We start from the raw sequence: 23,919 nt of genomic DNA, 5'->3' as shown, positions 1-23,919 counted from the left end.
ACTTTTTAAAATGTAGATGTTCCAAAGGTCTGCATCAGTGGCTTGTAGGCGATGCGTGGAAGCCAGGAGATGCTAAATGTGTTTATGTTAATTAACAGTCAATTACCATGAGACGGGCAGTTATTTGCTTGACAATCACCGGCTGACAAAATTTCATGACCACCACGGTCCTCGTCATAACATATTAATGGTGCTGATTCACACAGGGTTTCCAGGCACAGTGATCGTGTTCTCCACATGCATCACACAGACATGGCTTATCAACTATTCATGCCTTAGAGTTTAGATTCACTGCGTTGTTTAGAGAGAAAGTCGTTCTGAGAGGATTGTGTGACATATAAAGTTAGAAAACAAGGGAGAAACAAGGGAGGGGAACATACTGTGATATCTATTATGGATAGCCCCCCCCCCCTACAATTTGCTTCAACTTCAGTACCTTTTGCCCTAGCACTACACACCTGATTCAAATAATCAACTCTTGATCAAGCCATGAATTAGTAGAATCAGGTGTGTAGTGCTTTAACTAATGACTGTATCTGCTACTGTATGGAATCCCTGTAAATACACTGAGAGCCATAGAACTAAAGAGGCCTTACAATGTGGGGCTAGATGTAGTCTCCCTGTCCAGGGTAAGACAGGAGACACAGTGTAGACTACACTGGTGCCCTTGAGAAAAAGACTTGGGGACACCATGCAGGCTAGCAGTAGACTAAAAGCTGACTTACGATGTGTAGTGTGATATAGTTACTGTACTGTGGCCCTGTCTTGGGGACACCATGTCATGATAACAGTAGGGACAACGGCAAGACTGAAACTGGACTTACGATGTGTAGCATGATGTAGTCACCGAGTCGCGGCGCGCTGTCGATGCGGACCAGGATGCCGTCCTTGATGGTGGTGCTGAAGCCTACAGCCAGGCGGTCGGTACGCGTGCTGGGCCTCTCGTTGTTAGGCCACGTGTACGTGATCAGACCCCCGCCCTTACCGAAGATATAGGTGGTACCAGCTGCAGAGGGAGAGAAGAAGAAGATGGAGGAAGATTACTTTATTGTCCAATGTACATGAATATGCAACGGAAATGTGTGCTCTGCATTATCCCAACCCCTCCAAAAACACAGATAAGGAAACATGGAGGGAGAAATGGGGAGAAAGAGAGAGAGAGAGAGAGAGAAAGAGAGGGGTAGAGAAAGGCAGAGAAAGAGAAGGTTGGAGAATGAATGAGATCCATGAATACAAGGTGCAAGCTTAATGGACTGGCCTATAACTACACACCAAGGACGGTGAGGTCCCCGAGTTAACCTTGAACACAACACCTTTTTCTAATGTCTCCTCCAAACTAGATGCACCTTGTTTCGGATAAACGCTGTAAAACCAAATCCTCCCCGAACCACATAGCCAATGGTGTAAAGGCAAATTCCTCCAAGTTCTATTTCAGGGTTTTAAATTCTAATCGTATTCAGAAAGACTTCCACCAGAGGTCGAAGACTTCAGCTCCCAGGGTGCATATCTGGCCTATAGTAGCTCTTAAATATAGACACTGCCTGGGAATAACAGGCACAGCAGCCCAAAACGGATAAGTCTTCCAATCCTCATGTATTAAACATAAGACTGCAACCTAAGAACAAAGGCCGGCATTGGAAAAAAAAATCGACTAACCTTCCTCGAGTTTAAGTTAACAAATGGAGAGCAACAAAAAAGGGGACTCCGGGACTGTGGCCTAACAGATCAGGGTATAAGTCGGCAATACACCATCCTATTTATAGGCACAGTTTGATTAACACCACCGTTTGGATCCAACTTGGCTCCAAAATAGCTCTTCTAGCAAACTGGGAATTGAGGCTGTATTTATATGTTTATATATGTGTGTGTGTGCGTGCGGTTGTCTAAAACCCACTTAGACTTAGGCCATGCCACACCACCAATACAGTGGCAAACGTGCAGACGGTAGGCCAGACCTAGAACAAACCTAGAGGGGAGAAATTGCTAGTGAAGTGCAATAGAGCATGCCCTTCCTACTCTCAGGAACAATGAATGACATATTTCTGGTCTATCTGGGTGGCTGTCTAGCCAACTCTTCTCTTAAACAGAAAACAATCTGGTCAGTACTGCAGACTGAGGACCCAGGAGACATGTGAATAGAGAGGGAGATAGAGAGAATAGAGAAAGAAAGCAAGAGGGACAGAGAGGAATAGAGAGAGAAAGAGAGAGAGAGAGAGGGATAGAGAGAGAGAGGAATAGAGAGAGAGGAATAGAGAGAGAGAGAGGAATAGAGAGAGAGGAATAGAGAGAGGAATAGAGAGCGAGAGAGAGAGAAAGAGAGAGAGAGAGAGAGAGAGAGAGAAAGAGAGAGAGAGAGAGAGAGAATAAAGAGGGGTTAATAGAGAGGGAGAGAGAGAGAATAACAGTAAATCTCTGTAAGACCAAAATAATGGTGTTCCAAAAAAGGTCCAGTCGCCAGGACCACAAATACAAATTCCATCTAGACACTGTTGCCCTAGAGAACACAAAAAACGAACAATACCTTGGCTTAAACATCAGCGCCACAGGTAACTTCCACAAAGCTGTGAAAGATCTGAGAGACAAGGCAAGAAGGGCATTCTATGCCATCTAAAGGAACATAAAATTCAACATACCAAAAAATACTTGAATCAGTCAAAGAGCCCATTGCCCTTTATGGTTGTGAGGTCTGGGGTCCGATCACCAACCAATATTTCACAAAATGGGACAAACACCAAATTGAGACTCTGCATGCAGGATTCTGCAAAAATATCCTCCGTGTACAAATAATGCATGCAGAGCAGAATTAGGCCGATACCCACTAATTATCAAAATCCAGAAAACAGCCGTTAAATTCTACAACCACCTAAAAGGAGGCCATAACAAAGCCATCACCTACAGAGAGATGAACCTGGAGAAGAGTCCCCTAAGCAAGCTGGTTCTGGGGCTCTGTTTACAAACACAAACACACCCCACAGAGCCCCAGGACAGCAGCACAATTAGACCCAACCAAATCATGAGAAAACAAAAAGATAATTACTTGACACATTGGAAAGAAGTAACAAAAACACAGAGCAAACTAGAATGCTATTTGGCCCTAAATAGAGAGTACACCGTGGCAGAATACCTGACCACAGTGACTAACCTAAACTTAAGGAAAGCTTTGACTATGTACAGACTCAGTGAGCATAGCCTTGCTATTGAGAAAGGCTGCCGTAGGCAGACATGGCGCTCAAGAGAAGACAGGCTATATGCACACTGCCCACAAAATGAGGTGGAAACTGAGCTGCACTTCCTAACCTCCTGCCCAATGTATGACCATATTAGAGACACATATTTCCCTCAGATTACACAGATCAACAAAGAATTTGAAAACAAACCCAATTTGGATAAACTCCCATATCTACTGGGTGAAATTCCACAGTGTGCCATCACAGCAGCATGATTTGTGACCTGTTGCCACAAGAAAAGGGCAAACAGTGAAGAACAAACACTATTATAAATACAACCCATATTTATGCTTATTTATTTTCCCTTGGGTACTTTAACCATTTGTACATTGTTACAACACTGTATATATATATATATATATATATATATATATATATATATATATACAGTGCCTTGCGAAAGTATTCGGCCCTCTTGAACTTTGCGACCTTTTGCCACATTTCAGGCATCAAACATAAAGATATAAAACTGTAATTTTTTGTGAAGAATCAATAACAAGTGGGACACAATCATGAAGTGGAACGACATTTATTGGATATTTCAAACTTTTTTAACATACAAAAACTGAAAAATTGGGCGTGCAAAATTATTCAGCCCCCTTAAGTTAATACTTTGTAGCGCCACCTTTTGCTGCGATTACAGCTGTAAGTCGCTTGGGTATGTCTCTATCAGTTTTGCACATCGAGAGACTGACATTTTTTCCCATTCCTCCTTGCAAAACAGCTCGAGCTCAGTGAGGTTGGATGGAGAGCATTTGTGAACAGCAGTTTTCAGTTCTTTCCACAGATTCTCGATTGGATTCAGGTCTGGACTTTGACTTGGCCATTCTAACACCTGGATATGTTTATTTTTGAACCATTCCATTGTAGATTTTGCTTTATGTTTTGGATCATTGTCTTGTTGGAAGACAAATCTCCGTCCCAGTCTCAGGTCTTTTGCAGACTCCATCAGGTTTTCTTCCAGAATGGTCCTGTATTTGGCTCCATCCATCTTCCCATCAATTTTAACCATCTTCCCTGTCCCTGCTGAAGAAAAGCAGGCCCAAACCATGATGCTGCCACCACCATGTTTGACAGTGGGGATGGTGTGTTCAGCTGTGTTGCTTTTACGCCAAACATAACGTTTTGCATTGTTGCCAAGAAGTTCCATTTTGGTTTCATCTGACCAGAGCACCTTCTTCCACATGTTTGGTGTGTCTCCCAGGTGGCTTGTGGCAAACTTTAAACGACACTTCTTATGGATATCTTTAAGAAATGGCTTTCTTCTTGCCACTCTTCCATAAAGGCCAGATTTGTGCAATATACGACTGATTGTTGTCCTATGGACAGAGTCTCCCACCTCAGCTGTAGATCTCTGCAGTTCATCCAGAGTGATCATGGGCCTCTTGGCTGCATCTCTGATCAGTCTTCTCCTTGTATGAGCTGAAAGTTTAGAGGGACGGCCAGGTCTTGGTAGATTTGCAGTGGTCTGATACTCCTTCCATTTCAATATTATCACTTGCACAGTGCTCCTTGGGATGTTTAAATCTTGGGAAATATGTTTGTATCCAAATCCGGCTTTAAACTTCTTCACAACAGTATCTCGGACCTGCCTGGTGTGTTCCTTGTTCTTCATGATGCTCTCTGCACTTTTAACGGACCTCTGAGACTATCACAGTGCAGGTGCATTTATACAGAGACTTGATTACACACAGGTGGATTGTATTTAACATCATTAGTCATTTAGGTCAACATTGGATCATTCAGAGATCCTCACTGAACTTCTGGAGAGAGTTTGCTGCACTGAAAGTAAAGGGGCTGAATAATTTTTGATTTGTTAAAAAAGTTTGAAATATCCAATAAATGTCGTTCCACTTCATGATTGTGTCCCACTTGTTGTTGATTCTTCACAAAAAAATACAGTTTTATGTCTTTATGTTTGAAGCCTGAAATGTGGCAAAAGGTCGCAAAGTTCAAGGGGGCCGAATACTTTCGCAAGGCACTGTATATAATATATAATATGATATATATAATATGAAATTTGTAATGTCTTTATTGTTTTGAAACTTCTGTATGTGTAATGTTTACTGTAAATCTTTATAGTTTATTTCACTTTAGTATATTATCTACCTCAACTGCTTTGGCAATGTTAACACGTTTCCCATGCCAATAAACCCCCTTGAATTGATTAAAGAGGGGGAATAGAGAAAGAGAGAGAGAGAGAGAGAGAGAGAGAGAGAGAGAGAGAGAGAGCGTATAGAAGAGAAGAGAAGGAATAGAGAGGGAGTGAGAGAGGGAGAGAGAGAGAATAGAAGGGAAGGAATAGAGAGGGAGTGAGAGAGAGTGAGGGAGAGCGAGAGAGAGTAGAGTATAGAGTATTACTTCATTAATCCCGACTTGGGATATCACAGCATGCATCATCAATGAATTCCAAAGACAGGACACGCAACAATGGCTAACACATGATAAGACACATAAAGGCACATGCACCATAGTATCCCTGAAAGAATAGTCTGAGAGAGAGAATAGAGGGACACGATGGGAGTCATCAGGTAACAGTGTGAGGACCATGTATTAGACCTCCTCCTAGTCTGTACATGATCTGAAGAATCTGGCACAGTTTGAGGTTGGGCCCTACAGATCACACCCCGCCGGGTGAACGTTTTGGTTTTTGCCCTAGCGCTACACAGCTGATTCAAATAATCAAAGCTCGATGTTGAGTTGGTTATTTCAATCAGCTGTGTAGAGCTAGGGCAAAAACCAAAACGTTCACCCGGGAGGGGGGGGGGGGGGGGGCCCAAGGACCGAGTTTGAGAATCACTGAAATAGAGTAATATCCTCATGTGCTTTTCTTGTACTGAAGAAGGTTAAAAACCACTGGTACTATAGCTCTGCATACTGTATGTGAGTAACCATTGTTAAGCTGCAAGACAGTGCTTCATATTGTTGTTTTAGCTCTGTTTTCATGTACACTGTGAGACAGTTCATATGACTGTATACTGTGAGACATTAAGACAGATATTAACCTCTAGCTAGGTCAGTCTGTATACTGTGAGACAGTTCATATGACTGTATACTGTGAGACATTAAGACAGATATTAACCTCTAGCTAGGTCAGTATGTATACTGTGAGACAGTTCATATGACTGTATACTGTGAGACAGTTTATATGACTGTATACTGTGAGACAGTTCATGTGACTGTACACTGTGAGACAGTTCATATGACTGTACACTGTGAGACAGTTCATATGACTGTATACTGTGAGACAGTTTATATGACTGTATACTGTGAGACAGTTCATGTGACTGTACACTGTGAGAGTTCATATGACTGTATACTGTGAGATAGTTCATATGACTGTATACTGTGAGACAGTTCATATGACTGTATACTGTAAGACAGTTCATATGACTGTATACTGTGAGACAGTTCATATGACTGTATACTGTGAGACAGTTCATATGACTGTACACTGTGAGACAGTTCATATGACTGTATACTGTGAGACAGTTCATATGACTGTACACTGTGAGACAGTTCATATGACTGTATACTGTGAGACAGTTCGTATGACTGTACACTGTGAGACAGTTCATATGACTGTACACTGTGAGACAGTTCATATGACTGTATACTGTGAGACAGTTCATATGACTGTATACTGTGAGACAGTTCATATGACTGTACATTGTGAGACAGTTCATATGACTGTATACTGTGAGACAGTTCATATGACTGTATACTGTTAGACATTAAGACAGATATTAACCTCTAGCTAGGTCAGTCTGTATACTGTGAGACATTAAGACAGATATTAACCTCTAGCTAGGTCAGTCTGTATACTGTGAGACATTAAGACAGATATTAACCTCTAGCTAGGTCAGTCTGTATACTGTTAGACATTAAGACAGATATTAACCTCTAGCTAGGTCAGTCTGTATACTGTGAGACATTAAGACAGATATTAACCTCTAGCTAGGTCAGTCTGTATACTGTTAGACATTAAGACAGATATTAACCTCTAGCTAGGTCAGTCTGTATACTGTGAGACATTAAGACAGATATTAACCTCTAGCTAGGTCAGTCTGTATACTGTTAGACATTAAGACAGATATTAACCTCTAGCTAGGTCAGTCTGTATACTGTTAGACATTAAGACAGATATTAACCTCTAGCTAGGTCAGTCTGTATGCTGTGAGACATTAAGACAGATATTAACCTCTAGCTAGGTCAGTCTGTATACTGTGAGACATTAAGACAGATATTAACCTCTAGCTAGGTCAGTCAGGATACTGTGAGACATTAAGACAGATATTAACCTCTAGCTAGGTCAGTCAGGATATGGTCTTGCTTTGTCTTCCCTGCAACATCCTTCCAGCCAGAAGAGTTCAGCCAGCTTCAGATCAGTCGTTGAGTAAAATCTGTGTGTGTGTGTGTGTGTGTGTGTGTCTGTGTCTGTGTTACGACACAGTGTTTTTCTGTGGATGGTGATGAGAAGAGAAGATACAGCACCCCAGGGAGCCAATTATCACATTGAGGAGATTCGCTTAGATTATGGAGACAGTGTTCAATCACACATACACGCACGCACACACACACACGCTCTGATTGACTGAGCAAAGTCAGACTTGTCAAAACCCCACAAAACCCCACATATAAAAAGGCCCTTACCACTGCAAAAATATCCATAATGCAGTACCATGCAGACTTCAGATTACTCAAGTGTGTGTCCATGTAACATGTAGGCCAGTGGTTCTCAGTCCTGGTTCTGAGGATTGTTGTTTTTAGCCCTAGCACCACACAGCTGATTCAAATCATCAAAGCCTGATGATGAGTTGCTCATTTGAATCAGCTGTGTGGTGCTAGGGCAAAAACTAAAACGTTCACCCCTGAGGGGCCCCAGGACCAGGATTGAGAACCAAAGCTGTAGACTGTTGCTTTATGCAATGTAAATTGCATGCAGAACAGAATGACAGGACTGTGGCATGGGGAATATTTATGGATATGTATTTCATATCCATGGACAATGAGAGATAGAGTGCATGGAGGAAACTGGGTGGATTACAGTTACACAACTCATGGAACGTTTCCAGGAGATTCAGAAAGGCTTTCACAGGTTTTAATGCATCTCCTCTCCTCTCCTCTCCTCTCCTCCCCCTCCCTTCTCCTCTCCACACCAGTTCATGTCGCATTGTGGACAAGTCTATTTCAACCAAATCTCAGCAACATTATTTGCAAAATCTTTAGAGAAATAAGAACTTAAAAAACATTGTCCTTTTAGAATGTTCTGAAAAAAAATGTTTTAATATATATTACTGGTGACTTCAACTCTAATTATTTTGTATAGTATTGTATAGGATTATCATGAACTGTGATTTCTCCCGAAGTATTGGATAAGGCTTTACCAGCTACTCCTGGTGGGATCAGGTAGAAGTATTGGATAAGGCTTACACCAGCTACTCCAGGTGGGATCAGGTAGAAGTATTGGATAAGGCTTACACCAGCTACTCCAGGTGGGATCAGGTAGATGCAAACATGATATCTATGTATATGGGCTGATGCACTATTCTCACACTTTGTCCTACCACATCTGAACTGGGATTAAGCTCTTTCCAGTACTCTTTTCAAGCACAAATCAGAATTACTTTTCCTGAAAAGAGTACATAATATGAAAAACAAAAGAAAGTAAATTGAGTCCTTACAAAGGTATTGAAGCATAAAGAGTAACTAAGACAAAAACCAACAGTGTTCAGAGCACATGAACCCTGAACGTCATAGGGGCTGCCCGATTTACATAGGCAGCCCGATTCTGATCGATTGCCCAACTGTTGGCAAAAAGGCTCATCTGATTTGGACAAAATATCAAAATTGGACAGCCTGTGTAAACATGGCCTAAGAGAGAATTAAACAAAAGCAGCAGAACTCAGCACTGGGTCACAGTGAGGATGCTCCCATGGTGATGATGATTCTACTGCATCACCTCGCCTCAGCAACAGAGCACTAATGACTTGTCTGCAGGGTCTGAGACGATGACCTCGCTCAAACAGACTCACACAGAGACAATTAACTAAACTAAAAGCCTCCACTCACACTGGGGGGGGGGGGGGGGGGGGGGGGGAGAGAGGGGTGCAGTGAGAGAGAGAGAGAGAGCGAGAGAGAGCGAGAGAGAAAGAGGTTGTCTTTCTTCAGACTTGTTAAATGGTCAGTTCTTTATGCAGGGTCCCTAATTTCTTGTCGGTCTGATTGTCTGAACTTAACCCTTTGCCCGGTAATCTTCACCATTACAGAGTAATTATGCTGCCAATGTCATTATGGTTGGCTAGCTACCAGTGAAAGACACTTATTATTATTGTATAAAGACAGCGTTTTTTTTTACAGAGGGACTAAACTCATCTTTAAAACCTAACAAATGGCCTAATAATTCATTTGAAAAACAATAAATTGTCAGTCCGCCACTTGGCTTGCTGTAAAGCTGAAAGGTAGGGCTGGTCAGAAAAACCCTCTCAGACTTGTAATAACAACTTATAAAGACGTTGAGCGATACATACAGGTAACTGCCAAAACAAAGAGTAAATGAGGGATACAAAGTATATTGAAAGCAAGTGCCTTCTGAGTTAATTAAGCAATTAACCTCCCATCTTGCTTAGGGTCATGTATAAAAATGGCCAGTTTCCCATTATTAAATCACGGCAAGAAGAAAATATCTCAGTGACTCCCAAGCAGGACGCTTGGCCCCAGCGATGTACTGGGCCGTATGCATTACCCTCTGTAGCACCTTACGGTCAGAGGCCGAGCAGTTGCCATACCAGGTGGTGATGCAACCTGTCAGGATGCTCTCGATGGTGCAGCTGTAGAACTTTTTGAGGATCTGGGGACACATGTCAAATCTTTTCAGTCTCCTGAGGGGGGAAAGGTGTTGTTGTGCCCTCTTCAGGACTGTCTTGGTGTGTTTGGACAATGATAGTTTGTTGGTGATGTGGACACCAAGGAACTTGAAACTCTTGACCCGCTCCACTACAGCCCCGTCGATGTTAATGGGGGCCTGTTAGGGCGGTACGAATTCTCAGAAGGCAGCCTGACCTCCGCCAACTTTTTCACCATCTTTTCTTCACGCAAATGACAGGGATTTGGTTCTGTTCCCGAGAAAACAGTATATCCTCCGTGTCAAACTCGTTAAAGGAAAAAGCTTCTTCCAGTTCGAGGTGACTAATCGCTGTTTTCTGATGTCCCGAAGTTATTTTCGGTTATAAGAGATGATAGCAGCCACAGTATGTACCAAATAAGTTTTAAAAAATAAGTTACAAACAATGCAAAAAACCTAACCAAATAGCACAGTTGGTTAGGAGCACATAAAACGTCAGCCGTCCTCTCCGGCGCCACCCCAGATTCCGGAGCGGCGCCTGAGACAGCGTTTTCCACCATCAACAAAACACCAAACGGTGGGATTTCCCGTGGAAGAACGTGTCCCATCTCTCCAATAGAGTTCCAGACACTTGTAGAATCTAGGCATTGAAGCTGTTCTGGCTCGTGGCGGCCCAACACCCTATTAAGACACTTTATGTTGGAGTTTCCTTCATTTTTGGCAGTTACCTGTAGATTATTCTACATACATGTACATGATTTCCATATTGTGCTCATATTTAAGATCTCATTGAGAAGAGGCAGAGTGCCAGGAAAAACCTCATCAAAGGAAAGACATCAACAAACAGATTAGAAGATGGGATATTTCTATTTTGGTTGGATGAAAAGTATCTTCCATCTCCTCCATCTTTAAATAATGTATACTAATAATGTATAATACTCTTGTCATGGCCAACGGCTATCACAGACCGACCAGTAGGATGGATCTGTGAATTAATAAGATAGACTCATCAAAGATGTCCGGTCTATCTGGCATTCGTATCAACACTTGTTATTGACAAAATGTGTGAGATTAAAACTTTCTAAGAATGAAAGGGAGCACAAATAACCAAGAAAGCAATTGTGCATGTGCGTCTGGGAATAACCACCCACTTCAGGCAGTGTGGGAAGGCATATTTCCTTCACCCAGATTTCTCCGAACCTCATTCCTCTATAAATACACCACTTTCTTCACTATGGGAAGTGCATTAACCTCTCTCTTTGAGGCAGCACTTGGTTGATTCACAGGCAGACAGGCAGACAGTGGGTCAAGGCTATGTCCTGTATCTCCCTGGTCCCCCCAGGCAGACAGGCAGCAGGCCAGGAGACAGTGACAGTAGGTCAAATTCCGCGGCCTTGTCCTTAACCCATATAGAGCTAATGCTACATGATACAGCAGAGACATAGCATGACCAGTCTGAGTGGCTAAAGCAGAAGCTATGAAAGAGTTTCTCAGCCCAGGTTTAACAGGGATCCCGAGTGGCGCAGCGGTCTAAGGCACTACATCTCAGTGCTAGAGGTGTCACTACACCCTGACACCCTGGTTTGAATCCAGGCTGTATCACAACCGGCTGTGATTGGGAGTCCCATAGGGAGGCGCACAATCTCCAAGGTGAACAGCCTCTGGTATGTTAGAACAATGTAGGTAAGGGAAATTGGCAAGTGGGAACAGTGTGTGTGTGTGTGTGTGTGTGTGTATCCACCACCCATACTGGGAATAGTGGGATATCCCATAACACCTGATCCCCATGAGGCAAAACACAGTGGGTAGGTGAGAGACAGGGAGTCCGTATCTCTAACCGACAAGCGCACACACACACACACACACACACACACACTTTCTTTCTGTTGTTTGCGTGCTTTTATCTCTTCTCCCGTTATCTCCTGGGCTTTCAGCAGGGCTGGATCTCTGGGCATTCAGCAGGGCTGGATCTCTGGGCATTCAGCAGGGCTGGATCTCTGGGCATTCAGCAGGGCTGGATCTCTGGGTTTTCAGCAGGGCTGGATCTCTGGGCTTTCAGCAGGGCTGGATCTCTGGGCTTTCAGCAGAGCTGGATCTCTGGGCATTCAGCAGGGCTGGATCTCTGGGTTTTCAGCAGGGCTGGATCTCTGGGTTTTCAGCAGGGCTGGATCTCTGGGCTTTCACGAAAACAGGACAAATACGTTTTGATGTGGTCCAATATTCCACTGCAGCGACGAACACACACACACTGCAGAGAAAGAGGCCGTACTGCTAAAACCTCCCACACTGAAACAACATAATATTCTCCTCAGTCACGTTCAGAAGAGGTTTATTACTATGCATTTCACTGTCCCATGTTTAATACATAGGAAATCATTAGCTCCACTGTTCTGCCCTCTACGCATTCTTCAGTTCTACAACACCAATGAAGAATAATCAAATTCCATCGGAATACAATTGTGTTCTGTCTGGATAATCGTCAGGCTTTATCAGGGTTCTGCAAGCCCTTAACAACGATGTTATTCATTTATTGACAACTCTTTCCATGTCCTTTGAATAGACGAGGGGGGGTTTGATAGAATACTCTCCGTCCTCACTCGCACGCTAAAAGGACATTTCCCCACCAAAACCAGAAATAATAGCTCCAATTACGAAAGCATCATTTTAGAATGCCCATGATATTCTGAAATGTGTTCCTTCCGTCATCAACACTAGCTCTGCACGGAATACAGAAACCACGCTGTGATTGATGGGGTGTAACGGGATATGACGAATGACTTCGCAGAGAGAAAACAAACTCTTTCAATTATTTCCTGTGTCTGCTCCTCTAGTGTAATCAGCTGCAGTATTAGTGCTGTGGGAGTCATGGCCCATGCGGTATAGTAAGGCTAATGATCACAGTCGCAGTGGGAAGGAAGAGTCATTCACTTCACAGCAGTAACCATATTATTAAGTCGGTAATGGCCATGTTGAGAAGTGAACCTCTAAAAGCTTAGACGCTAACAACGGCACGCAATACGGAAGAAAACGACTTCATCGAGGAGTTGTCATCCTTATATCCTTCATTGGAGGGTGCCCTATCGGAGAGTGGAACAGCTCAAAGTGCCATCGGTACAGAGCGGAGGAGAGGAGAAAGGAAGCGAGGGAAGTCGGTCAGGTAGAGAGGCAAAAGGGGAGAGACGAGGAAGGAGAGGAGAGGACGGATCTCCACTGAGATCTAGCAGACTGTCAGTTAGAGTGCTGTACAGCAGCCTCCATACTCATAGTTCACAAGCCAAGCTATACATCTCCACACACATACAATACATGAAATGTCCTAATGTACGTTTATGTGCGTACATATGCAAGGATGCACGCACGCACGCACGCACGCACGCACGCACGCACGCACGCACGCACGCACGCACGCACGCACGCACGCACGCACGCACGCACGCACGCACGCACACACACACACACACACACACACACACACACACACACACACACACACACACACACACACACACACACACACACACACACACACACACACACACACACACACACACACACACACACACACACACACACACACACACACACACACACACACACACACACACACACACACACACACACACACACACACACACACACACACACACACACACACACTAGAGCTCAGAGACTTCCCACACTCATTACAGAGAAACTCGGACAGCCAGCCCCACCCTCCTCCTTCTCTCCTGCCCTCAACCCCTCATCTCCTCCCCTCCTTCCCACCTTCTCTCCTTCGCTACATTGCAGCATTGACACCTTTGTTGTAGCTGGTCGGATAGATGGAGAAGAAGCTTTTTCTGAGAAGTTTTTTTGTTCTTTTCTGGATGTGTCAGCTTCTATCCTCTCTGGGTTGTGGTGATGGGCTGTGAGGTGATATCTGAGGTGTGTTGCTGTGTGTGTGTGTGTGTGTGTGTGTGTGTGTGTGTGTGTGTGTGTGTGTAGTGTTGCCTACTGCAGAGCCTCTTCACCCACACTAGTTCAGGCTCCAACTACGTTCTCTGTACTGTTGCAGCCACTGTCTGTCTTTTAGAATGGAGGAGGGAAACAGACAGAAGAGAACAGAAGGAAGGAGAGACAGGGAGAAGGAGAGATACATGGGGGGAGGAGAGGATGAGGGGCGAGAGAGAGAATGAGAGAGAGGCAGGCAGAGACAGAGACAAAGAGAGAGAGAGAGGCAGGCAGAGACAGAGACAGAGAGAGAGAGAGAGGCAGGCAGAGACAGAGAGAGAGAGAGAGAGGCAGGCAGAGACAGAGACAGAGAGAGAGAGAGGCAGGCAGAGACAGAGACAGAGAGAGAGAGAGAGGCAGGCAGAGACAGAGACAGAGAGAGAGGCAGGCAGAGACAGAGAGAGAGAGAGAGGCAGGCAGAGACAGAGACAGAGACATAGAGAGAGGCAGGCAGAGACAGAGACAGAGAGAGAGAGAGGGGCAGGCAGAGACAGAGACAGAGAGAGAGAGAGAGAGAGAGAGAAAGAGAAAGAGGACACATACAGTGCCTTGCGAAAGTATTCGGCCCCCTTGAACTTTGCGACCTTTTGCCACATTTCAGGCTTCAAACATAAAGATATAAAACTGTATTTTTTTGTGAAGAATCAACAACAAGTGGGACACAATCATGAAGTGGAATGACATTTATTGGATATTTCAAACTTTTTTAACAAATCAAAAACTGAAAAATTGGGCGTGCAAAATTATTCAGCCCCTTTACTTTCAGTGCAGCAAACTCTCTCCAGAAGTTCAGTGAGGATCTCTGAATGATCCAATGTTGACCTAAATGACTAATGATGATAAATACAATCCACCTGTGTGTAATCAAGTCTCCGTATAAATGCACCTGCACTGTGATAGTCTCAGAGGTCCGTCAAAAGCGCAGAGAGCATCATGAAGAACAAGGAACACACCAGGCAGGTCCGAGATACTGTTGTGAAGAAGTTTAAAGCCGGATTTGGATACACAAATATTTCCCAAGCTTTAAACATCCCAAGGAGCACTGTGCAAGCGATAATATTGAAATGGAAGGAGTATCAGACCACTGCAAATCTACCAAGACCTGGCCGTCCCTCTAAACTTTCAGCTCATACAAGGAGAAGACTGATCAGAGATGCAGCCAAGAGGCCCATGATCACTCTGGATGAACTGCAGAGATCTACAGCTGAGGTGGGAGACTCTGTCCATAGGACAACAATCAGTCGTATATTGCACAAATCTGGCCTTTATGGAAGAGTGGCAAGAAGAAAGCCATTTCTTAAAGATATCCATAAAAAGTGTTGTTTAAAGTTTGCCACAAGCCACCTGGGAGACACACCAAACATGTGGAAGAAGGTGCTCTGGTCAGATGAAACCAAAATTGAACTTTTTGGCAACAATGCAAAACGTTATGTTTGGCGTAAAAGCAACACAGCTGAACACACCATCCCCACTGTCAAACATGGTGGTGGCAGCATCATGGTTTGGGCCTGCTTTTCTTCAGCAGGCACAGGGAAGATGGTTAAAATTGATGGGAAGATGGATGGAGCCAAATACAGGACCATTCTGGAAGAAAACCTGATGGAGTCTGCAAAAGACCTGAGACTGGGACGGAGATTTGTCTTCCAACAAGACAATGATCCAAAACATAAAGCAAAATCTACAATGGAATGGTTCAAAGATAAACATATCCAGGTGTTAGAATGGCCAAGTCAAAGTCCAGACCTGAATCCAATCGAGAATCTGTGGAAAGAACTGAAAACTGCTGTTCACAAATGCTCTCCATCCAACCTCACTGAGCTCGAGCTGTTTTGCAAGGAGGAATGGGAAAAAATGTCAGTCTCTCGATGTGCAAAACTGATAGAGACATACCCCAAGCGACTTACAGCTGTAATCGCAGCAAAAGGTGGCGCTACAAAGTATTAACTTAAGGGGGCTGAATAATTTTGCACGCCCAATTTTTCCGTTTTTGACTTGTTAAAAAAGTTTGAAATATCCAATAAATGTCGTTCCACTTCATGATTGTGTCCCACTTGTTGTTGATTCTTCACAAAAAATACAGTTTTATATCTTTATGTTTGATGCCTGAAATGTGGCAAAAGTTCGCAAAGTTCAAGGGGGCCGAATACTTTCGCAAGGCACTGTAGAAAGTTACTGCTAGAGACTCCTTAGTGGCTATATGCTGTATACTTTGATGATGAATTAGCATTCTACTCGCTCCAATGCAAACATTCACACATAGTTACAATATTTTATGGCTGTGCTGCATATAGCATATAGTATAAATGGCAGGTGGATGTTATTCTGGCCTTCATTTCACATCTTTGTAAAATACACAACTCTGTGTCCTAAGTTGCACGATGGTATTACAGCTATAGTAGTAAGTATAGCATAGTATAGTAGAGACATTAAAGAGTATTGTATTCTAATATAGAATATTATAGTATAGTATAGAGTTATTAAGTATAGTATAGCGTTAGTAAGTATAGTATAGTATAGCGTTAATACGTATAGTATAGCATGAGTAAGTATATTATAAACTGGGTGGTTCGAGCCCTAAATGCTGATTGGCTGACAGCCGTGGTACTGTATATCAGAATGTATACCCCAGGTATGACAAAACCTTTATTATTACTGCTCTAATTACATTGGTAACCAGTTTATAATAGAAATAAGGCACCTCAAGGGTTTGTGATATATATATATATATATATGGCCAATATACCATGGCTAATGGCTGTATGCAGGCAATCCACTCTGCGTTGTGCATAAGAACAGCCATTAGCCATATTATATTGGCCATATACTCCTTATTGCTTAAGTATAGTATAGCGTTAGTAAGTATAGTAGAGGATATCATATTATAGCATTGGTAAGTATAGTATATTACAGTATAGCGATAGCAAGTATAGTATAGTACATTATAGTATAGCGTTAGTAAGTATAGTATAGGGTTAGCAAGTATAGTGTGGGATATTATAGTATAGCATTAGTAAGTATAGTATAGTGTCAGCAAGTATAGTTTATTATAGTATAGCGTTAGTAAGTATAGTATAGTTCTAGTAAGTGTAGTATAGAATATTATAGCATAGCATCAGTAGGTATAGTATAGTTCTAGTAAGTGTAGTATAGAATAGTATACTATAGCACTAGTAAGTATAGTATAGAGTTAGTAAGTATAGCATAGCGTTAGTAATTATAGTGTAGCATTAGTAAGTATAGTATAGTATATTATAGTGTAGTGTTGGAAATTATAGTATATTATAGTATAGTGTTAGTAAGTATAGTGTCAGTAAGTGTATAATGGTATAGTATAGCGTTAGTAAGTATAGTGTAGCGTTGGTAAGTGTAGTATAGCATTAGTAATTATAGTATATTATAGTATAGCGTTAGTAAGTATATCATATTATAGAATAGCGTTAGTAATGATAGTATATTATAGTGTAGTGTTAGTAGCTATAGTATAGCGTTAGTAAGGTATAGTATATTATAGTATATCGTTAGCAAGTGTAGTATGGCGTTAGTAAGTGTAGTATGGTATCGTATAGCGTTGGTAAGTATAGCATAGCGTCGGTAAGTATAGTATAGCGTCAGCGAGTATAGTATAGCGTTAGCAAGTATAACATACTATAGTATAGCGCTAGTAAGTAGAGTATAGTGCTAGCATGTATAGTATAGTGTTAGTAAGTATAGTATAGTATATTATATTATAGCGTTAGTAAGTATAGTATAGTATACTATATTACAGTAAAGCGTTAGTGAGTATAGTATAGTGTTAGTAAGTATAGTATAGTATATTATAGTGTAGAATTAGTAAGTATGGTATATTATAGCATAACGTTAGTAAGTATAGTATAGTGTTAGTAAGTATAGTGTAGTATTAGTAATTATAGTATACTACAGTGTAGCGTTAGTAGGTAGAGTATAGTATACTGTAGTGTGGCATTAATTAGTATTGCATATTGTAGTATAGGGTTAGTAAGTGTAGTATAGTATAGCGTTAGTAAGTGTAGTATGGTATGGTATAGCGTTAGTAAGTATAGTATAGCGTTAGTACGTATAGTATAGCGTTGGTAAGTATAGTATAGCGTCAGTGAGTATAGTATAGCGTTAGCAAGTATAACATACTATAGTATAGCACTAGTAAGTAGAGCATAGTGCTAGCACGTATAGTATAGCGTTACTAAGTATAATATAGTATATTATAGTATAACGTTAGTAAGTATAGTATAGTATACTATATTACAGTAACGCGTTAGTAAGTATAGTATAGCATTAGTAAGTATAGTATATTATAGTGTAGAGTTAGTAAGTATGGTATAGTATAGTATAGCGTTAGTAAGTATAGTATAGTCTTAGTAAGTATAGTGTAGTATTAGTAATTATAGTATACTACAGTGTAGCGTTAGTAAGTATAGTATAGTATACTGTAGTGTGGCATTAGTTAGTATTGCATATTGTAGTATAGGGTTAGTAAGTGTAGTATAGTATAGCGTTAGTAAGTGTAGTATGGTATGGTATAGCGTTATTAAGTATAGTATAGCGTTAGTACGTATAGCGTTAGTGAGTATAGTATAACACTAGTAGGTATAGTATAGCGTTAGTAAGTATAGTGTAGCATTAGTAACTATAGTATACCGTTAGTAAGTATAGCATATTATAGTGTAGCGTTAGTAAGTATAGTATAGCGTTAAAAAGTATAGTATAGCATTACTAAGTATATTATAGTATAGCGTCAGTAATTATAGTATATTATAGTGTAGCGTTGGTAAGTATAGTATAGTGCTAGAAAGTATAGTATAGTATGGTGTAACATTAGTAGGAATAGTATAACGTTAGTAAGTATAGTATAGTATATTATAGTATAGTGTTAGTAATTATAGTATATTATAGTGTAGCATTAGTAAGTATAGTATAGCGTTAGAAAGTATAGTATAGCATTAGTAAGTATAGTATAGCGTTAGTATGTATAGTATGGTATATTATAGTATAGCGTTGGTAATTACAGTACTATAGTGTTAGTATAGTATATTGTAGTATATGGTTAGCAAGTGCAGTATAGTATAGCGTTAGTAAGTTTAGTATGGTATAATATATAGCGTTAGTCAGTATAGTATAGTGTTAGTAAGTGTGCTATAGTATACTATAGCGTTAGTAAGTATAGTAGAGCGTTAGTAAGTATAGCATATGATAGTATAGGGTCCGTAAGTATAGTGTAGCATTAGTAAGTAAGGTGTAGTATATTATAGTATAGCATTACTAAGTATAGTATAGCGCGAGTAAGTGTAGTATGGTACATTATAGCGTAAGTATAGCGTTAGTACGTGTAGTATAGCGTTAGTAAGGTATATTATATTATAGTATAGCGTTAGTAAGTATAGTATAGCGTTAGTAAGTATAGTATAGCGTGAGTAAGTATAACGTTGGTAAGTATAGTATAGCGTTAGCAAGGTATAGTATATTATAGTATAGCTTTAGTAAGTATAGTATAGCGTGAGTAAGTGTAGTATGGTATAGTATAGGGTTAGTAAGTGCATCGTTAGTAAGTATAGTATAACGTTAGTAAGTGTAGTATGGTACAGTATAGCATTGGTAAGTATAGCTTCAGTAAGTGTAGTATGGTATAGTATAGCGTTAGTAGGTATAGTGTTAGTAATTGTAGTGTAGCGTTAGTAAGGTATAGTATATTATAGTATAGCGTTAGCAAGTATAGTATAGCGTGAGCAAGTTTAGTATGGTATAGTATAGCGTTAGTAAGTATAGTATAGCGTGAGTAGGTGTAGTATGGTATAGTATAGCGTTAGTAAGTACAGTATTAGTAAGTATAGTATAGCGTTAGTAAGTGTAGTATGGTATAGTATATCGTTAGTGTGTATAGTATAGCGTTAGTAGGTGTAGTATGGTATAGTATAGCGTTAGTAAGTATAGCATTAGTACGTGTAGTATAGCGTTAGTAAGTATAGTATAGCGTGAGTAAGTATAACGTTAGTAAGTATAGTATAGCGTTAGCAAGGTATAGTATATTATAGTATAGCTTTAGTAAATATAGTATAGCGTGAGTAAGTGTAGTATGGTATAGCGTTAGTAAGTATAGTATAGCGTGAGTAAGTATAACGTTGGTAAGTATAGTATAGCGTTAGCAAGGTATAGTATATTATAGTATAGCTTTAGTAAGTATAGTATAGCGTGAGTAAGTGTAGTATGGTATAGTATAGGGTTAGTAAGTGCATCGTTAGTAAGTATAGTATAACGTTAGTAAGTGTAGTATGGTACAGTATAGCATTGGTAAGTATAGCTTCAGTAAGTGTAGTATGGTATAGTATAGAGTTAGTAGGTATAGTGTTAGTAATTGTAGTGTAGCGTTAGTAAGGTATAGTATATTATAGTATAGCGTTAGCAAGTATAGTATAGCGTGAGCAAGTTTAGTATGGTATAGTATAGCTTTAGTAAGTATAGTATAGTGTGAGTAGGTGTAGTATGGTATAGTATAGCGTTAGTAAGTACAGTGTTAGTAAGTATAGTATAGCGTTAGTAAGTGTAGTATGGTATAGTATATCGTTAGTGTGTATAGTATAGCGTTAGTAGGTGTAGTATGGTATAGTATAGCGTTAGTAAGTATAGCATTAGTAAGTGTAGTATAGCGTTAGTAAGGTATAGCATATTATTGTACAGCGTTAGTAAGTATAGTATAGCGTTAGTAAGTGTAGTATGGCATAGTATAGCATTAGTAAGTATAGAGTTAGTAAGTGTAGTATAGCGTTAGTAAGGTATATTATATTATAGTATAGCGTTAGTAAGTATAGTATAGCGTTAGTAAGTGTAGTATAGCGTTAGTAGGTGTAGTATGGTATAGTATAGCGTTAGTAAGTATTGCATATTATAGTGTAGTGTTAGTAAGTATAGTATAGTGTTAGTAGGTGTAGTATAGTATAGCGTTAGAAAGGAAAGTATATGATAGTGTAGTGTTAGTAAGTATAGTATAGTGTTAGTAAGTATTGCATATTATAGTGTAGTGTTAGTAAGTATAGTATAGTGTTAGTAAGTATTGCATATTATAGTGTAGTATTAGTAAGTATAGTATAGCGTTAGTAGGTGTAGTATAGTATAGCGTTAGTAAGTGTAGTATAGCGTTAGTAAGTATAGTGTAGTGTTAGTAAATATAGTATAGCGGTAGTAAGTATAGTATATTATAGTGCCGTGTTAGTAAGTATAGTATAGCGTTAGTAAGTATTACATATTATATTGTAGTATTAGTAAGTATAGTATAGCGTTAGTAGGTGTAGTATAGTATAGCGTTAGTAAGTATAGTATATTATAGTGTAGTGTTAGTAAGTGTAGTTTAGCGTTAGTAAGTATAGTATAGCGTTAGCAGGTGTAGTATTGTATAGTATAGCGTTAGTAAGTATAGTATATTATAGTGTAGTGTTAGTAAGTATAGTATAGCGTTAGTAGGTGTAGTACGGTATAGTATAGCGTTAGTAAGTATTGCATATTATAGTGTAGTGTTAGTACGTATAGTATAGCGTTAGTAGGTGTAGTATGGTATAGTATAGCGTTAGTAAGTATAGCATATTATAGTGTAGTGTTAGTAAGTATAGTATAGCGTTAGTAGGTATTGCATATTATAGTGTAGTGTTAGTAAGTATAGTATATTATAGTGTAGTGTTAGTAAGTATAGTATATTATAGTGTAGTGTTAGTAAGTATAGTATATTAAAGTGTAGTGTTAGTAAGTATAGTATATTATAGTGTAGTGTTAGTAAGTATAGTATATTATAGTGTAGTGTTAGTAGGTATAGTATACTATAGTGTAGTGTTAGTAAGTATAGTATATTATAGTGTAGTGTTAGTAAGTACAGTATATTATAGTGTAGTGTTAGTAAGTATAGTATAGCAATAGACAACACAACAACTCAACATGTGTATATTATGAAGCACAGTCACAGAGTAGGCTAACTTATAGTTCTCTGAGAGAAGAATATCGTCTGACCAGCCACACAACAACTCTCTGCTGAGGATTAGACCCAGGTGCTAGTCTCCAGAAGACTAACAGGAATAACACATTCCAAGATGGCTTCTTCAAATGGAGCATCATTTATAATTGAATGTTCCCCGGAGGATAGATAGCTGATGTTGCTGCTGCATGATGGTTGCCAGTATGGCTTGCTGCCAAAGCTGTATAGTACAGAGATCAGCGCTCTCACTCACTCAGCTAGGCACATTCTCTCTCATGCACACACACACACGCACACACACACACACACACGCACACACACACACACACACACACACACACACACACACACACACACACACACACACACACACACACACACACACACACACACACACACACACACACACACACACACACACACACACACACACACACACAGCAGCAGCTCTGAGAGAAGATACCAGTCTACAGATCTCCTTCCATTGCCGCCCACTGTGACGACTCAATGTCCCAGAAAAACTATTTGGCTATGGTTTTCCACTCCAACTGTCAAAATGTAACTGTCAAACTAAATTGCCCACCTAGCTAAAGTGGAAAGTTTTCTTTCACCATCCCCCGCGTCCCTTGCCCCCCTCCCCGGGTGCATTGTTTTATTTCTGACGTGACCCGCCGTTAGCTACATGAGCAATGATAGTGTGATTCAAATCAGACGTGCTATCCCCGCACACTTTCATCAGAGCTGCAGGGATGTGACAGACAAAGCCTGTTTGAGTGAAGTGATAATTGAGGCACTCCCAGAGAACGGGAGAAAGACAGAACTAACGAACAATACCAGGTAAAAATGGAGCTGGGGCGGCAGGAAGCCACGGCAGTGCCCGGCCACATCAATCAGCCTAATTGTCTCACTCTTTGGTCTTGTTAGCCGTGTGATTAGACTTGATACACCAATCACAGATGTCCACTTTGCTTTGATGAATTTGAAATCGAAGTGGGAGACAGAAGCGCGGAATGAAACCTACATATTCACAAGCTTTTAATCCTCTCCTTTGATATTGACAACATCAAATGAAAAACCTAAAGAGCACTTGAACCAGAACAAGCCTTTGGCATTCTATTAGTGGAACGCATCCACGGTATTTTGAAATCCACAGTGCAGTGCCATTCCTTTCATCTAGCATATCACTTCAGTTCGGACCTTGGACAAGTTTGGGTGTCGGATGTTACACATTTCGGACGAACTTGATGTCCAGTGTTCTCTTCTCTGGTCTGTCTAGGTAATATGGTCCAGAACCATTAGCCTGGTCCCAGATCTGTTTGTGCATGTCTGGCATGACAAAGAGTGGCAAGAAGTGGAACGGCGGCACAAACAGGCTACAGAACCCTGTCTTCTTGGGCTCCATTAATTAGTACGTTAGAACATCTGTGTTCTGGTCGGCATGGCAACTCTATGGCAGGATCTAGTGTCCAGGTGACACCAGTGTCCTCTGTAATAATACGGAGACGATGTAATCATGTAACACCCACAACACCCGCAACTCTCTGACCTGACACGTCTGGCTCTCAGCGCTCCACTTGAACAGTTGCTGTTCACTAATGATGCCAAATGAAACCATTGAATGGTGGCCACAGAGTTCTCTCTCTCTCTCTCGCTCTCTGTCCTCTCATCTTATCAATGCCGAGAAGGGAGTCATGAACGTAGAACTTTACAGGAAATGCAATGGGAGTTTATATGAACGTATGTCTCATTTCCAGTCCACCTCACACCGTAGATGAAGCACAACGCACTGAAACTTTGTAAAAGCTGGTTCAGAGTTCAAACTTTACAATTGTTTAATTAATCCACAAAAGTCAAGGCCTTTTCCTTTCAATAGCCATTTCTCATAG

The 23,919-nt window shown here is 40.7% G+C and overlaps 1 protein-coding gene across 11 annotated transcripts in view; it reads right to left on the bottom strand.

Moving 5' to 3' along the window:
- LOC110529758 (neurexin-3b) overlaps positions 1 to 23,919 on the bottom strand; it is a 526,672-nt gene that overhangs the window by 138,828 nt on the left and 363,925 nt on the right. For all 11 annotated transcript variants that reach the window (XR_005052850.1, XM_036985244.1, XM_036985245.1 and 8 more), the window contains one exon: positions 825 to 1,006. Coding sequence is in view for 10 of the 11 variants with exons in the window: in XM_036985244.1 (XP_036841139.1) it covers positions 825 to 1,006 (182 nt within the window). In the remaining variant the exon portion in view is untranslated. The remainder of the gene's footprint in view (positions 1 to 824; positions 1,007 to 23,919) is intronic.

This window comes from Oncorhynchus mykiss, chromosome 8 (genome assembly GCF_013265735.2).
Source record: "Oncorhynchus mykiss isolate Arlee chromosome 8, USDA_OmykA_1.1, whole genome shotgun sequence".
In the NCBI taxonomy this organism is placed as follows: Eukaryota; Metazoa; Chordata; class Actinopteri; order Salmoniformes; family Salmonidae; genus Oncorhynchus; species Oncorhynchus mykiss.
The sequence above is the reverse complement of the archived record's forward strand: the minus strand, read 5'-3'. Positions and strand labels throughout refer to the sequence as shown.